General features: G+C 41.3%; 1 protein-coding gene across 1 annotated transcript; it reads left to right on the top strand.

The window, feature by feature from the left end:
- Nucleotides 1–3,982: 3,982 nt before the first annotated feature.
- LOC139302519 (protein c-Fos-like) lies at nt 3,983–6,548 on the top strand. The gene is made up of 4 exons (XM_070926225.1): nt 3,983–4,111; nt 4,686–4,901; nt 5,533–5,640; nt 5,847–6,548. Exons 1-4 carry the CDS (start codon nt 3,983–3,985, stop codon nt 6,546–6,548), a joined length of 1,155 nt encoding a protein of 384 aa, XP_070782326.1.
- Nucleotides 6,549–16,820: the final 10,272 nt, after the last annotated feature.

The raw sequence follows: 16,820 nt of genomic DNA, 5'->3' as shown, positions 1-16,820 counted from the left end.
ATTGTAATAGTCATGCTATTATTATTATTGACATTCAAATCTTATTTTTGAATGTTTGAATCCTGTTTTTCAGTTTTAAACCCATAGTTTCCACTTTCAAAACTTACTTTCAACCTTTCAACTCAACTAACTTTAATGTTTCAATATGTGATGCTAATCTAACCTCAAAGTTGGCATGCATTAGACTAGTGTGCAAAAAACAAAAATTACAATTAGAGTAGAATTAAGAATTAGATAAAAGAGAAAGATAAAAAAATAAAATATTATGTATGTAAATGTAACTCAGTTGGCTTTTTTAAACTGAAAGACACTCTAGCTTATCTGATATGCAAATAAATTTGATTATTGGTCAAAACAACTCAACGTAAACATACGCCAGTAACACCATACATGTCAGAGCAGACGCACTTACATCTGTATTACACCCCCAGGCAGTGCTTGTACCTTTTGTGTGCAATCCAAGCAAGGGTGTGTTTAGTTGCACAGCAAGCTAATAACTGGTTTGTTATGTGTACTTTTCCACGACAGCAGTTTGCTTTTCTCAGAGGTGTACAAGCTTGAACATAAAGGTCTTCCCCTAAGACTGTGGCAGAGGGAATCCTCATGCGTCTCCCTTTGTGATTTACATAACGAGCTACATGAATCCCTGAAATGCAGGTTTGACATTTAGCCAACAGTCAGACTTTATATTGCTCTTCAAATTAATTGCATAAATTAGTTACTCTATTGCTTTACAACATATTTTCCTTCCCACAAACACCCTTTGTCTGTTCATTAGCCCTTAATGGAGAGGTACTACTATAGAACTAGCACAAAGACCCCAATCCAATTTCACTAGTGTCAGCAACATTTTCTTTGTTGATTTAGCATTTATAAAAAGCCATAAATGGACAGAGAACAAAGCAAAAACTCTTGCCACAACAGTCATTCGTACATTCACTATAGTTGCAAGTCAAAAAATCAAGTTTTCCTCTTCTTTGCCTTCCCAGGGGTCCTTTAGGGAATCCCCCTCTTTATTAAGTAGTCCCCTAAATAGTGGAATGCAGGCTACAGGCTGTGCTGTTAATAAACTAATATAAGTATTATAGGCGTTAACATTGGCACTGATAAAAGTATAAAGTGTTAACAATGGTGTTATTGTGTCAAAGTGCATCAATGTGGGTTAAAGTTGTGTTTTGTTTCCCGCGCTCGTGTTTTGTTGAACATTCCTGGTTGTCATAGCAACACTCCACCCCTTCGCGTCAGTGACGTCCTCATTTTGCATAGCAACAACGATCGTTTGTGTTGTGACGACGGATCACTCGACATAGTAAAATAAAACCGGCTCTACAGCGTCGTCTTTGAGGAGGCCCCATGCAACACGTCATTACGTCAGTGAAAAATGTGGTTCCTGGAAACGGCGGCAGAGTGAGAGCTCTGTCTGTGTTGTGGCTCTCAGACAACCCTCTCTCCATGGTGTCCGCGGAGCAATGGAATGAAACAGGACACCAAACAACCCGTTTACCGTGTGGATTGTTTGAGTGGTTTACTTTGTTTGATTGGTTGGCAAGAGCAGCAGCTTCAATATCAGCAGCTGACCCACACTATCTGTTTTGAAGGATGTTTTTTAGTTCCGTAGAGGTAAGAATAGAAGTAGCCCAAAAATAAAATATAGGTTAACAATTAGCATGGAGGTTGCAACAACACAGGGGAGGATGAGATGATTAATAGTAACTAATGGATGAGATGCAAGATTCAAGAACTTTATTTGTCACATGCACATGTAGGATGTGTAGGGAAATGAATAATGGCAAGGCCCACAGAGACAGCACAAAACAAAAAGCAACCACACCAATATAAATAAATTACAATATTTACAATGCTATTCATATATAAAAGTGTATATAAATATATATTAGAATATGAAAATTAGAAAATAAATAGGCTATATGTCAGGCCTATGTGTGTGCATGATATGATGAGTATCTGGAAGTAATGGGAGGCCTGGTGAGATCAGTGTTGACAAGCCTGATGGCCTGAGGAAAGAAACTCTGTCTTTCTGTTTTGGCTGCATGACTGTGGAGGCAGTCCTCACATAACATAGGCCTACATTTTGGGGAAAGTATTTTACAATGTTGGCCCACACTAATGCAATTTTAGGTGAGTGATGTTTTAAAAGTGATCTTTAAAAAATCTGGGCCATTTACTTTTAGCCTATAAGTTTCATTACATAGCAGCAGTGGGGTTATTTACAGTTACACACTTAAATGATCTGTTTGCCTAATTTACATGATCTTTGAACGCTGATGTCACTGAGTCTAAAAATAAACTCCGCCGGTCTGAGCACATTCACGCTCAAGTTGCTTTGATGAAAACAAGTCTCTTGTGTAGTGAGGGGTGTCTGCTGTTATGTCCGACCTTTGAACCCTTCTGGTCTTGAGCCGCCGGCGACTGAATAGACTCAAGCCGACCACCTAATGAAGTGCCGGTAAATAAGCCCAGAGGGGGCTGTGCCTGCCGGGAAGCAGCCGGGAGCGCAGCCCCTTTCAGTGGGCAGAGCCCCCCTCTATTCACCGTCTATCGCTTTCATTTCAGTGGATCTGTGAGGCCATCTGAAACCTAAATATAGCATATCCAGCCTATACAATCTTTTGTATGGGCTGTGCGGGAATAACGCTTAGTCTGCATAACTGGTGCCAATACATTGCATCAAGACAACTGATTAGTCTGTGTGAAAGTGGAAGACCAGTTGTCTCATCGATATCATCAGGAGGAAATCAGCCACCAGATGAATGAAATAGTAGATTAATAGTCTACTTTTAGAAAATCAGACGCCTAATGTGTTTAATTATCTGCAACAGCTCATTAGTGTGATGTTACTATGATTATGAAATGCAAAAGCTGTGTACATGCTATTCTTCCTACTAAAAAGGTGGGTCAAGTGCAGGGGATTGCCCTCCTCTTCATGTCCTAAGTCATTCAAGGCGCATAATGACGCTGTTATCAGGTACAATGCATGACGGACGAGCTTTTTAGCGCATGTTTCACTTTCTTTTGTGACTATGAGTGAGTGGGCCACACACAGCCACACGTCCGTCTGCGCGCGCTCTGTGCGCCACAGCCCCCCCTCCCATCCCCGTTCCCCGGAAACACCATATATGGCTCGATCGGTCCATTCGGCGATTGGCTGCTTTACTATAGCGACAATTCTGTTGCTGGAGCTCTACTCATAAGCAGAGACAGGTGAAAGGCAATGTGATATATGGATGACACTTAATTTTGCAGCCCATAAATAATCAGCCGGTTTCAGCTGTGGGCATGATGAATTAAATAATGCTGGGTTTCATAATATTGGTCCAAATTAAAAATTAGGCAGCTATTTCTATAACATTGCACTGTAGCCTTTAGACAGTACATCACATTATCTGGGCTATACGGAGGGGGCATAGAAACCCCAGGCCCATGTTTTAAACTGTTTATTATTATATTGCACTGTCATTACCTCCCTTCTCCTGTAAGAACATTTCTGTTGCCATGATTTTCGTGAACATATGTGGACATAAAGGGAACATAATGTATATGATGCAGATGCTGCATACATGAAGTGACGTATTTCATTCATGACGATGGGCACCTCTTGTAGGCGGGGGTGCCGCTTATTATATGCTCGCTATATTTTGATATTTGGGTAAATAAAATAAGTAAAAATTAAAAGGCTGTTAATATTGCCTTCCAGACGTTTCACTGATTTAATTGTTAAATTCTAAAACATCTGCTCGTTTTTTCCCTCTTACCTCTCCCTCTGTGAAATGGTTCGGTCTCACCACACAGATTTCATTCATAAAATTCCAGCTCACTATAAAAGGCGGGCCTCTCCACTATCTGCACAGTTACCATTTATGATCCTGGCAAATGGAATATAGAAAGGCGTTTAGCCGTCAGTTTTCTACTTAGAGTAGACAGGATTAGTCTATCTTTTTATGCAGTGATTTTAGACGAGAACATGCATCCAGACTCCAGCACTGAGTTCGACTCATCGTCCAGCTGTAGCACAGCATCGCCTGGCGGGGACACCCCTGGGTGCAGCCAGCATCCTCCTGACTCGCTTTCATCATCAGTGGACAGCGCCAAGGTAGAAGCGGAATCTGATCATGCAAAAAAAAATCCTCACAAAAAGAAATTCTTGCAGGATAATTCATGCACATGGATAATATAGGTTGCAAAAGGCTAATATATAGGTACAAAATGTTCACACATATCCAAGTAGATTTCATAGACAGCCTTTTTCTTTTCTTTCAGGATTACTGCCCCGTGCTGAAAATGATCCTATACAAACACATAGTCAGGCTCTACAGTCTCCATGCATCTGTAGGAAATCTGTTAAGACAGCGCAAGCGTCTTATTTCAGGGAAATGTTTTATAATGTACTTTACAGACATGTCTTGGTGTCGTGACCTTTCATTTTAGAGTGATGGTGAAAATGAGTGATAATGATGATTAGAGGACATGCAGCTGATTTTGATGAATTTGTAGACAGTGTTGATTTTGTCTTTTTTTTGGCATTCCTCAGCCAATTGATGATGATTGATGTACCATTTAAGCACATTTAAAGGTCAGACACGAACGTGGTTCCTCATTCATCAGATAAGATAAATTAGTGTTTGACTGCATGCATATGCATGTCTCTGTGATGTGGGGTTTTCCAGGATATTGAGACCAGTGCAGCAGACTCCTTTGTTCCGACTGTGACTGCAATCTCAACCTCGCCGGATCTAAGGTGGATGGTGCAGCCGACAGTCATCACATCTGTCTCTCCGGCGTCCGGCCGTGTGAAGACCAAAATTCACGGCGCGAGCCAGTCATCTTCCCCGGCAGGTGCAAACAAGGCAAAGCCCTCTAACAGGAAAGGGCTGAAAGACAAGGTATGCAAGAAAACAGGATGGGGAGGGGGATAATGCACTGTCAGTTTCAGAAACAGGCTAACGTTACTTGTATCAGTCAATCAACCAGTAAGTCAGTCAATTAAGCATGCAATCAAGGAGTCCGTATTGTTCTTCAACAATATCCTATCCTATTCTTCCCCATGAGTCCTTTTCACAGAAAATTTAGTTATCGCGATATTTTCAACAGGACGTGAGAGAGGATGCAATTGTTTTTACTGTTAAGCAACATTAACGTAGTAGTAGTAGTGCAAATAAATGACTGCAGGTAGGAGCACACAAGGTGATTGGATCATGTCTAATTGGTGCAGCGAGTAATTACTTTTGGAGTAACGAGCACAGCACTGTTTATGAATGGGATGGGAATTGCATAAATGTGCGCGTTCACGTGCTTGACTAGACCGTGCCAGTGGTGCAGCATTTTAACGCCTGAACTGAAAGACAGTCTGCACCGACCAGATCAGTATTCCCAGCATACACTGCAAGATTTCTCTCTCTCTCTCTCTCTCTCTCTCTCTTTTTGGCAAGTGAAATGGTGTTGAAGAGCCAACTGCTGATATGGCAAAACTTAGCAGGATGCGCATTTAAATGGGCTATTTCTGATTGATTTTAGCCTTCCAAAGAGGAGGAGGAGAGGAGGAGGATCAGGAGGGAGAGGAACAAAATTGCTGCAGCAAAGTGTCGTAACAGACGGAGGGAGCTGATAGACACTCTGCAAGCTGTAAGTATGCTGTTTTATGAAAACATTCACACCGCACATGCACTCCTCCAAAGCTGAGGACATACAGTACTGCATGGCGTGTCACTAGTCATTACAGATAACAGGAGCACAGCAGGGATGACTGCAGAGCACTATAGGGCAGCAGTGTTTTCATGCCTCCCTCATTCCAAGTATTTCTTTTCTGATTTTGTCCCTCCTCACCTCAGGAAACTGACCAGCTTGAAGACGAGAAGTCCGCCCTCCAGACGGAGATAGATGACCTGCTAAAGGAGAAGGAGAGACTGGAGCAGGTCTTAGTCTCCCACAAGCCGTCCTGCAAGCTTGCTGCAAATAATGACGTTGATGAGGAGGAGGATAATGAAGATGATGTTAACACAATGCTGCAGGATCCTCCGGCCTCCCCGCAGCTGCTGTCCATCTTAGAGAATGGAAAAACCCCAGAGAGCAACACAACCATAGGAGAGGCCCCTATTGGTCAAGACATGGACAGTGTCCCTTGCATCCCTGCTGCAGCCATTTTGGGGAACTCCAACATCCTCCTGTGTTCGAGTGCTGAAGAGGAGGCTCTGGAGGACTTTAAAGGAGATGACCTGGATGACTTGGTGCCCAGCCTAGAGATGGCAGTGACTCCTGAGATGGCTGCGTCCGTCCCTGACATAGACCTGAGTGGCCCCTTCTGCCTCTCAGACTGGGAAACCCTGTACAAGTCTGTTGCAAATGACCTTGAATCTTTGAGCACACCAGTCATGTCTTCCAGTCCCACTTGTAGCAATTACCGCACAGTGTTTTCCTTTAATTACTCTGAGATTGATTCCTTAGCTGAGGGCTTTGAGAGCCTCAAAGGCAGCCTCGGTGCATCTGAGTTAATGAAAGATAGTCTTAACTCTCCAACACTTCTGGCCTTGTGAATGAAAAGTTATGCAATGATACTGTAATTGTATTCTAACCAGCCAGCAATCTCTCTCTCAAATAATCTTTTGTAGTGTGAGTTGTTTATGTTGTGTAAACCTAAACATCAAAGTGTGTAGATGACATGTTTTCTGTGACTGTAACAGGGTTGACTTCTTCCATACTGTTGGTGCAAAGAGATGAGATGCTTTGTGCTGGTGACAAAAATGCATGCAAATACGAATCATCCGTGATCCAACCAGAGGTGGTATCTTGTGTTTTTAAAAATCCCTAAATGTAATGTGAAGTTAGATCATGCTCAATAGCCTAATGTGTGTGTGTAATACTGTTGACAAAGTTGTGTTGTAACAAGTGAAAATAGCAGGGTTACTAATGTGTAGTGTATAGGTGTAACATCTTGCTGTGAGGTGTCCCCTAACTTGACATTTTGCTTTCGAGTGTTTCCATAAAAAAAAGATTACGTCATGTATTTTATCAAGATGTATTTTATGACATAGTTTATTTTTTTACTTATCAAAAATGATCAGATGCAAAAAATTGTATAATGCTGGAAATAAAATAAGACAACCACAAAATGTCTTGCTGTCGTTGTTATTTGGTTGGGAATGTTAACAGTCTCACCACAGGGTTCATTTAGTAGCTGTTCTGGAGCTTTCAGTCATATCACATGATCAGCAGTTGGAGTTTGCCCAGTTGTTGTGGAACTGTAGATATTCAATTTTCCTTTTTTCCAAGCACTTTAAGGGCTTGATGTCTTGAAAGTGTCTCAACTGGTCATTGTCTCTTCAACTGCTGAGGAAGATCATGTGATATGACGGAAAGCTCAGAAACAGCAACCAAATTGACCTTGCGGTGAAATGGTTTCTCATCAATGAACTTTGAACCTCTGCTTTTAAGCCAACATGGACAAGAAGACATTAACTGCTCAGAAAAAAAAGGAAAATTGAACATCTACAATTCCATGACAATAGAGCAACTACATATGTCAAAGAAGATCATGAGATATGATCACATGATCATCAACTTCTCATGCTCAACATGTCTCACCTCATCTCTTCATCTGGTCACGACGATCACGTGATATGACTGAAAGCTCCAGGACAGCTAATGGCCCCTGTGGTGAGCTTGTTTTCTCAACTCCTGTTTTCAAGGTCAATAATGAGTTTTAAAGCTGCAGCTTCAAAGACAACATGGATGAGAAGGGCTCAAGAAATATAAAACTAAACACCCTAAACTGTTCAGTCTTCACCTGCTGATAAAGGTTATGTAATGATCTATGACAGTTTTAGAAAACGTACTAAACAGTCAAGAACAGTGTCACGAATGAACTTCGAGCCTTGGGAATATTAATATTTCCAGCTCTGTATCAGTCCGTAAAAAAGTCAGAGTGCCTATTTTTGGATTCAGGATTACATAAAGTACAATCACTAGGGACTGAATCGTGTTTAAAAGGAGTGGGAGCAGCAGAAACAGCAGGTTAATTATTTATTCATCGCTCGTTTTCGGCTCCACCGTTGACACGGTCAAGGGAATCCGAATCTACAGCGGAGCAGTGCGTGCTGTGCGTGACGTCAACACGAGAATGCCGTATCGTATCACTTCCCTTGCCCATGTTTGGGTAATTGCAGTTGTTTTGTTTCCATGGCGACGGGTGTCATATTTCGGTGCCGGAGGACGTTACCGGAAAAAATCGAAGCAGGAGTGAGCAGCAGAGGTGTTGTTGAGCGTAAACATACGAAACGTTCTCATCAATTACAGAGCGGGCACCACGTGCGTGATGGTAATTGGTCTAGAAAGTAGTTTAATGGTGCCAAAGCCTTTCTCGGAACAGCAAACGGGGCATTTAATGACCACAGTCTGTTTGGTTAGGTCTTCAACGGGCAATGTTTCAAGGCAGAAATGACACCGCAGTGAATGCACTTAATGTAACCACATTCAGCCCTAAACAGTACATTGTATTAATTTACACATGCCAGAAAGCCTCCGTTGAAGCTTTTATAACATAGGCTGTCTGCCACGTTTCCACGCCGAAGTAGTCTATGTGAGATGTGAGAAGTGCAGTCTTTGTTTTCATCAGTAGGGGGAGCTACAGCGCGAGCAGTGTTACGCACCAAACAACTGAGCTTCTCCTCATTTTTATCATCCGTGTGTGTGTGTGTGTGTGTGTGTGTGTGTGTGTGTGTGTGATGTCTTGGTGCTATTTTAAAGTGATGATGGATGGGCCTGTCAACAGCTCTGTCTACTGACTCACTCTCTGTCCACTCCACTTGTTCCATCAAACTCTGTGTGTGTCCAGCAGTGTGATGCAGCTTCTCACCTCCATAGCCTGTTTCAGAGTTGTAAAATGTCACATAACTGGAGTTGTTCACAACCAACCATCAAGCCACAGGCTTACTGTATGAGAGGTGAGCTGAGGGGGGAGAGGTTTTATTTTAAGGGTGGGATTGAGGCCATTGCCTGCTGTTACTCTCAGTGGTGGAAGAAGTATTTATTTCTCTTCCTTTGACTAAGAAGAATGTAAAAATTATGTAAGTTTAAAGTAACAGTATCCAATCCAAAATCTGTATGAAAAAGTGTTATCAGCAAAATGTAGGCTTTTCAATATCAATAGTGTGGCAGAATGCCCCCCGTCAGTGTTATATTATTGTATAATTCTTTTAGTGTTTTTTGTATTTCAGTGTTGTAGCCAGCCAAGAGGGAGCTAATTAACAACATACTTTACCATAACAATTCAACATATTTCATAAACTCATCACATGTTCTGTAAAATCTGAATCTGCAACAAGCAACTATAGCTATCAGATAAATGTTGTGGAATAAAGAAGTAGAAGTACAAAGTTGCATACAAAGTGGAAATACAAAATACAAGTGGCTCATACGCATGCATTAGTGTCTAAGCTGCTTTTAAATATTGTAGCTGGGTGACGTTGAGCTATTTTAGTTGATTTATATGCTCTTCCGTTAAAAAAAACTTAATAAACTAAACTACTACTTTTTGCTGTAAAATCTTAACGTGCAAAGTAACTAGTAACTATAGTTGTCAAATTAAATGTAGTGAAATAAAAACTACAATATTTTCCTCTGAAATGTAGTGTAGTAGAAGTACAACGTTTTATACATAGTCAGGTACCGAAACATTGTACTTAAAGGCCTTACACACCCATGTTACACCCACACAGGTGTTTTCAGTTATGCTGATTAAAGCTCTGTTCAGGATGTGTGGCCATGTTCAGACTTGCTCACTCTCCTTTTACATTGGTTGCATCTGTGAGGATGGCACAACTTTCACCTTTATCTCCATTATTTATTCATGAAGTTTGGTGACCTTACATGATTCCCATCATCCGCACAGGTGTAACTTTAACGATGGCTTCATTCTATTCAAGTGTCCCAGTAAGCCAGGACCTTGGAGCTAAAGGGAATTCAGCCAACATTATTTTTTATTATGTAAACCCGTGCTTTTCCTACTGTGACATACTGTGAAATAGTGATAGGTGCCTTGTCCCTCCAGCACCCCATCCTCATCAATAACGAAACAGTTGAAATAGTTTACAGCTTCAAATGACTCACACTGGACAATAGACTCAGCTTTGACCAGCGTACAAAGGATATTCAAAAAAGGAGCCATCAAAGATTATCAGCCATCCGTAAACCCCCATCTCCTACTGTTGTACTAAAGTATTGTTCAACCCATCCTGCTCTACTGCTCCTCCTGTTTATTCATGCTCTCTGTCTCAAACTCAACACACATAACCAACAGTGCTACCAAGATAATAGGTCTCCCCACACCCAACCCTCTCAGAGCTCAATGGTACGGTCAATACATACAAAGACAATAGCATAGGACACCACACACCCACTCAATCGCCACTGCACTCTACAGATCCCTGAGGTGCAGAAGGGCTCACTTTGGCAGAAACCTGGTACCCGCAGACACAGCAGAAGTTGTTTTTCATGTTATTTTGTCTGTCGTTGTTGTGTTGTACTAACTAACATGTCAAAATGTCTTCCATGAAAAAGCCCTATTAGTTACATTTTACCCTTGGTAAATAGAGCTTGTTTTAAATTAGATGTGAACTGCTTTTGGAATTAGGAAATACTTTATAAGGGTTTGCTTATTAATAGTAATATGATGATCTACTCCAAAAGTATCATACATTTGTCAATATGTACTGACTGTAAGCCTGTTAATTGTTTATGTTTTTATGTGCTTTTTTGTCTGTGTAGCACCTTGCACTTGTGAATTGTAAAGCACTGACTTGAGCTGACTGATTAATGAAATGCAAAACATGGGGAAGTTGCCTCCCTGCTTACTGCAGTAATGTTTCAGGATGAGATTACTCCCAGCAACACCAGCACCCTGTAATATGTCTCACATTGCCTGGTTACAGATCTCTATCTTTCTATTATTTGTCGTGTGCTCACTGTTTCCACCCCTGTTATCTCATCCTCATACACCTCCTGACCACTCTGTTTCCTGCTTGCTGTAATATTCCCAAGGAAGTGCTATATTTACAGGGATAAATCAATGTCACACGGGTTTGGGAAGACTGGGTCACCTGACATGAGTAACGCCCTGAAAGAGCAACGCTGTAACAGTGGTAGAGATGGCGTTGATATGTACATGCACTCAAACAGCACTGTAAGGTTCCATTTGGAGATCTTCAATGATACAAAAGGAAGAAAAAGCTCTTGTACTGATTTATTTTGAAATGACTCACCTGTTTTTCATGACTACTGTACCATTAAATTAGCCTTGATATGTATAAAACTGCAAAGACTTAATGTCTTTGTACAAAAGAATGTGCTTTTCATAGACTTTGATGCTACATGATAACGTGGATGAACATTAAATGGTGAATCCGTGACTCGCAGCACTAATAACACTAGGAGCTTTTACTCAAACGGAAACAGGAGCAGTAAGGGCGGGGGTGAGAGGTGAGAGAGTAATATAGACCACCTTCAGTCAAAATTTGATGAGTAGGTCAAAAGGTAAACCTCATTTGCATACGGGTAATGAGGCCATGAGCTCAACCTCATTTGCATAGGGTCTCACGCCCGATTACATCACCTCATTTGATATGAACTGGATGAAAGATTGCCACATTCCGTCGATACTGCGTGTGAAGAAAAAAAAAGAAAAAAGAAAACGCACATACTCCTGAAAAGCACAAAGCTAGAAAACAACGCCTCCTTAAGGTCCTAACCATTTAAGGAAAAAGCAGCCGCCTGTCTCGGCTAAAAGAGCAAAGTTGGATCAGGCAAAGGCTACATCGGACAAAAATATCCAGAGCGAGTAATCCTGACCAAGCGAGTAATCCCGATCAGCAAGTAATCCTGATCAAACTGAATCTGGTAAGTGAATGAAACTTTTTAAAACTTAATGCATTCTCTTCTTCATGTTGTGTAAACTTGTTGTTAGAGAGCTCTTGATAAGTCTCTCTCATCACAGAGGTGCCGCGGGGGGGGAAGAGGGCGCCAGTCGGGCCAGGACATGTTCGGGATACAAGCTCCCCCTCGACATCGGAGAATTGAAAACCTTACAATCCGCAGCAGCTGGCTCTTTTCAGAGGCTTCCTCAAAGTAAGCCAAACCATTCTACAGTTATGTGAGAAGTTGTAAAGTGAGGTGTGACATTTTATCATGGATGAAGATGTTAATTTAGGTTTTTTTAGAGCTTGTAGAACAATTGAACCAGATCTCTCTGCATTTTCCAACAGAAATGGCTGGAGCCGCTGACGTAGTTGAAATTGTCTTTTGCTTCTCGAAATCGCTGGAGATCATAACGTTGAAAACTATTTTCATCCTATAGAGGACGCTCCTCAGAGCAAAATGATTCTCCACCCTCCACAGCCGCCTCTGCGTTATCCCCCCGCTTGTAGCCTATTGAAATGGACGGCGGTTCTCTCCCATCAACAGAAAATCCCGCGCAGCAACATGGAGGGAATTGGGGTAAGGAAAGTCAGCCAACCGCGGGTCCCACCTCAGCATTAAATGAAAATAATCAGGCAGATCCTAGCCCGATTAGGACAGTGTCGCGTGCCCGCTTTAACAATCTTGAATTAAGACGGTTGTTGAATTTTCCTCCTCCTGAAAGTGAGCCTAATTATGCAGCGTTTTACTCAAACGTTATGGACAGCCTTCAGGATCTGGCCGACAGAGCAATCTCAGAGGCCAGACGCGAAGATGTGATACAGCTGGAGCTGATCGGTGAAAACGTGCAAAATCACGTCAGTACAATCAGACATGTCAGTTATGTCCGACGCTAGCCTGGAACTCGTACAGGTGGTCCACAACCCCCGCGGTGGCGTGAGATGCAAAGCGCAAAAAACTCTAGAATGTGACTTCGTAAGAAAGAATGCTAAGCATTTGTACGTTGTATGCAATAATTGTGACCGGCTCTGCGTCGCCATCAGCTTAGCCCATCTCACCGTTCCTATTCTAACCCTAACCCTAAGCTGTGCAACTAGGCGGCATGTTTCAACGTCTCGCTGGTTTGTGCAATCAGACAGCTGTGACCTTTAACGACGTCAGCAAATTCTCCGCTGCAGAATTGTGGTGTTGTACAGAAGCAACGTCAAACGAACCTTCTCTCATTTTGAGACCGACTTTCCCAAATCGTCCGACGCGCCTCTCTGTGCTTCTCTTGCAAAACCACTACTATGGTATAAAGAATCTCAAGCGTTTTCTAGGAAGCCGACACGTCTGTCAATACAAAGGCTACAACAACCCCATTAGTCACCGGTGCGGTGGTCATTGCACCGTCTGCCACAAGGCGGTCTGTACCCAACAACTGTTGAACCCCGTCGTCTGCCGTGACTTTAACAGCTCGTGTCGCACCACCTCCTGACACAATTGACTAGATGTTAAAATGATCACGCTCTAACAATAGGCACATTTATTTATTTTTTACCATACGACAGATTAGACGGATCAGCTTATGTATCAGCAAGTATGTGCTTTTTTTTGTGATTTTTGACCAGTATAACTCTGATCGTGTTTCTCACAGGTAACTGCGACACTGAATGCAGAGTCTCACGGTAAGGGCCTCAAGGAGGTGTCGTTTTCCAGCTTTGTGCTTTTCAGGAGTATGTGCTTTTTCTTTTTTCTTTTTTCTTTTTCACACGCAGTATCGACAGAATGCGGCGATCATTCAGTTCATATGCAAATTAGGTGATGTAATGGGGGCGTGGGACACTATGCAAATGAGGTTTAACTCATTACCCGTATGCAAATGAGATTGACCTTTTGACCTACTCGTCAAATTTTGACAGAAGGTGGTCTATATAACTCTCTGAGGTGCTTGCATGATAGCTTACAGCCTGTTGTTGCGAGAGGGGGATGAAGATGAAGAGGGGGAGGGTTTAAAGTCAGCGCCAGCACGCAATTGGTGCACTAAGTGATTGATTTGATTTCTCTGAATGGAGCCGATGTCTGCTAGTCAGCATCACAATTCAATCCATTAAGAAGGGCATGTATCTTATCTGTGTATGTGAGTGTTTTGTCATGTTCAAGTATATGACTGGAAAGGAAAATATTTTAGAGTAAAGATGTATATGTTTCAGTTGAGACACTGATTGTATTCATCATGTACAGTATTTTTATGCATGTTACTATTTTACTGCGCTGGTGTGTATGCATACATTCATGCCAACACATGATTAAAGTAGTGCTGTTGCTGCTCACTGAATATTAACTATGACAAAAAAAAGTTTCCATTAACTCTTAAACCATTGTTGTCAGAAAATGGGGAATATCATTCTGTAGTAATACACCATTACTCCAAATTTGATTTCCTCTATGGCTAAGCCTAGGACATCTGTCGTACAGTTTTAGACGTATTTTGACGTGAGCTACAACTGTCTGAGATTATTTTGAAAAAAGGAAGGAAGGAAATTAAAAGGAGCGTTTGCCTACAGTGTCTGCAGTAGCGGATGATGAGTCAGGATTATGTCTGGAGGTGTCTGGCTTGCTGGGTATTTCCCAAAGATGTGGTGTTGTATAATATTACGACAAAACACTTTATCTTAGCCTACAGATTTTAATCAGAAAATATGACTTGTTTACATCTTGTATAACTAGTCACCAGGAATGCAAAGTACGAAGGAGACGCTGGTGTTTCAGCTTCAAATATAATTAGAAATACATGTGTAAATGTCTGTCTGAAAATTAACAAATAAAGAGGCAGAAATACATAATGCTTGGTTGTGCAAAAAGCAGTTTCATTGTTTTTTCCTTGACTTCTGACGCCCACACAGCAAGAACTCTGCATGAGTTTGGCAAAGCTGCAAAACCACAAGCTGCCCTCCCTCTCCATTCATCATTTAGGCAGCTGTTGGAAAGTGCATCCGAGATTATGTTTTAATGCAGAGACTGCATGGAAGATTGGAACAGACAAAAATAAAGATTGTGATATGTATGACATGATTCTGAACTTTCAAACAGGGCAAAGGAACTTTTGAGCTTCAAACACTTTGTCTTTGTCACATCCTGAATCAGACCCTCCAGTCATTCCTGTGTATTTTTACACACTCACAACTTGTTTCTTTAAAGATAATCTTAAAAAAAACTTTTTGTTGAACAAATTAACATGCTTTGCATACTTGGTCTGCACATTCAGACTGGTATATTTTATTATCGAGGGTTATTGTTCTTGGCAGGGACAATTCCCTCTTAAAGGCATAAAGTGCCAAATGGGCCTGCACCATGTGTGTTCCTGTACTGAGTGACATCTCTGGCTGCCTTCCTGCAGGCACATAGGAATTCAGCTGAAAGTCAATACCTGCGGAGGGAAAACCCGCTGGTGTCCAGGACCCTCCTGTTTTATGAAATCTGTCTGCTTGTTGGTTCAGTTCTGCTTTATTAAGCCCAAATGCCTCCCCTAAAATTTGTCATCTATGTTAAGAGCGACTGTGACGCACAGCCCCCCCCCCCGACCTCCCCTCAGATGCGAGACATAAATCACAGCAGAACCAAATTAGAATCTAAAAGAAGGAACAGAGTGGGGTATTTTGGTGAGTCTTTAATAACTCAGCTGCTTGTTCTAGGTGGAACAGTCGAGATGGCATCGTGTAAAACCTAACTGAGCCTCAGATAACCGTAGAGATAAAACCCTGAGACATAATAAAAGGTGCACAGGAGAATGAGTTGTTCTTGATTACGATGATACTAAGACACACTATTTGATTTGAGGATGACACCCCCAACATTTTCATTTTTGGATATTATATTGCAGTTCAGTTGTGACTTTGATATTGATATTTGTAAAGCAATCCACAGGTAGAGATTTTTAAAAAGATTTTGGAATAATAAGTTAATTACTATACCAAAACCAAACAATGCATTCTAGTTGTGCACAACTTTAAACACTAAAATAAAAACATTAAAAAGCAAAAAAGCAATTTAGCATTATATTGGCAACAGCTGTTTTCAGTCCTTTAAGAGTATAACTTGTCTCTATAATGTGCTTTAAACTGACACACTCCAGTGGGATGTAGTTACGACTGCCCACACTAGAGGGAAGTAGCAGGAAGAAGCATTCACTTTTCCGTTTTTCTGGAACTTTCTGAAACCTCCATCAGAAATACTTGTGATTGTGTGCATGTGTGTTTTACTTATTACATGTTATGAATCAAGTCCCATCTTTGTTAAGGAGAGCTTCAAGAAAATAAAATTGGATTTCACAGCAGCTAAAGCTACATGTGTAAATACCCTGCAAGATTTACAGCATTAATCAGACCTCCTCTAACACCTGAAATAACACGGTTTTAGCTCTCTGTGAACTTGCCTGAGAGAAGCAATGCTGGTCGTCACCTTCAGTCTTATAAACGTGTGTTACAGCCACACTGGAAGTAAATCTGAAACACCTGAATGCAACTTTGAGGGCAAAATGACTTTCAGGTACACGATGAAAAACATAGTGAAATAAATAAATAAGATTTGTATCTTATTTTTGCCTTTGCAAATCTAGTAGCACTCTGTCTTAGTTGTCAAAAGGCAGATAGCCTAGTGATAAAACAGGAAGTGATGACTCTTCTCTTTTTCGGAAAATAAGACCATAACATGTTGTCACTTAAACATTTATACCCTAATTGATTGATACAGTAGGTGCTGAATCAGTTTGTTTTTGTCACTTGGCGACTGCAAGTTTTATTTCAGTACTTAAAATAGCCATTGTGGGCTGTGACAAACTCAATTCCTTATAAGAGCCTAAATGTGTAATTTACTTATTCTTGGGTTTCGCAGTCATTTAACATGTGAAACTCTCTTCT

Source organism: Enoplosus armatus, chromosome 19 (genome assembly GCF_043641665.1).
Source record: "Enoplosus armatus isolate fEnoArm2 chromosome 19, fEnoArm2.hap1, whole genome shotgun sequence".
In the NCBI taxonomy this organism is placed as follows: domain Eukaryota; kingdom Metazoa; phylum Chordata; class Actinopteri; order Centrarchiformes; family Enoplosidae; genus Enoplosus; species Enoplosus armatus.
Note: the sequence above shows the minus strand (reverse complement) of the source record. Positions and strands in the feature narration are given on the sequence as shown.

Excerpts from the sequence above, each read along its gene's own strand:
- LOC139302519 (XM_070926225.1), top strand. The coding sequence starts at position 3,983 with ATGCATCCAGACTCCAGCACTGAGTTCGACTCATCGTCCAGCTGTAGC. Across the intron at positions 4,902-5,532 it reads GGAAAGGGCTGAAAGACAAG|CCTTCCAAAGAGGAGGAGGA; the intron begins GTATGCAAGAAA and ends GATTGATTTTAG. Across the intron at positions 5,641-5,846 it reads TGATAGACACTCTGCAAGCT|GAAACTGACCAGCTTGAAGA; the intron begins GTAAGTATGCTG and ends TCCTCACCTCAG.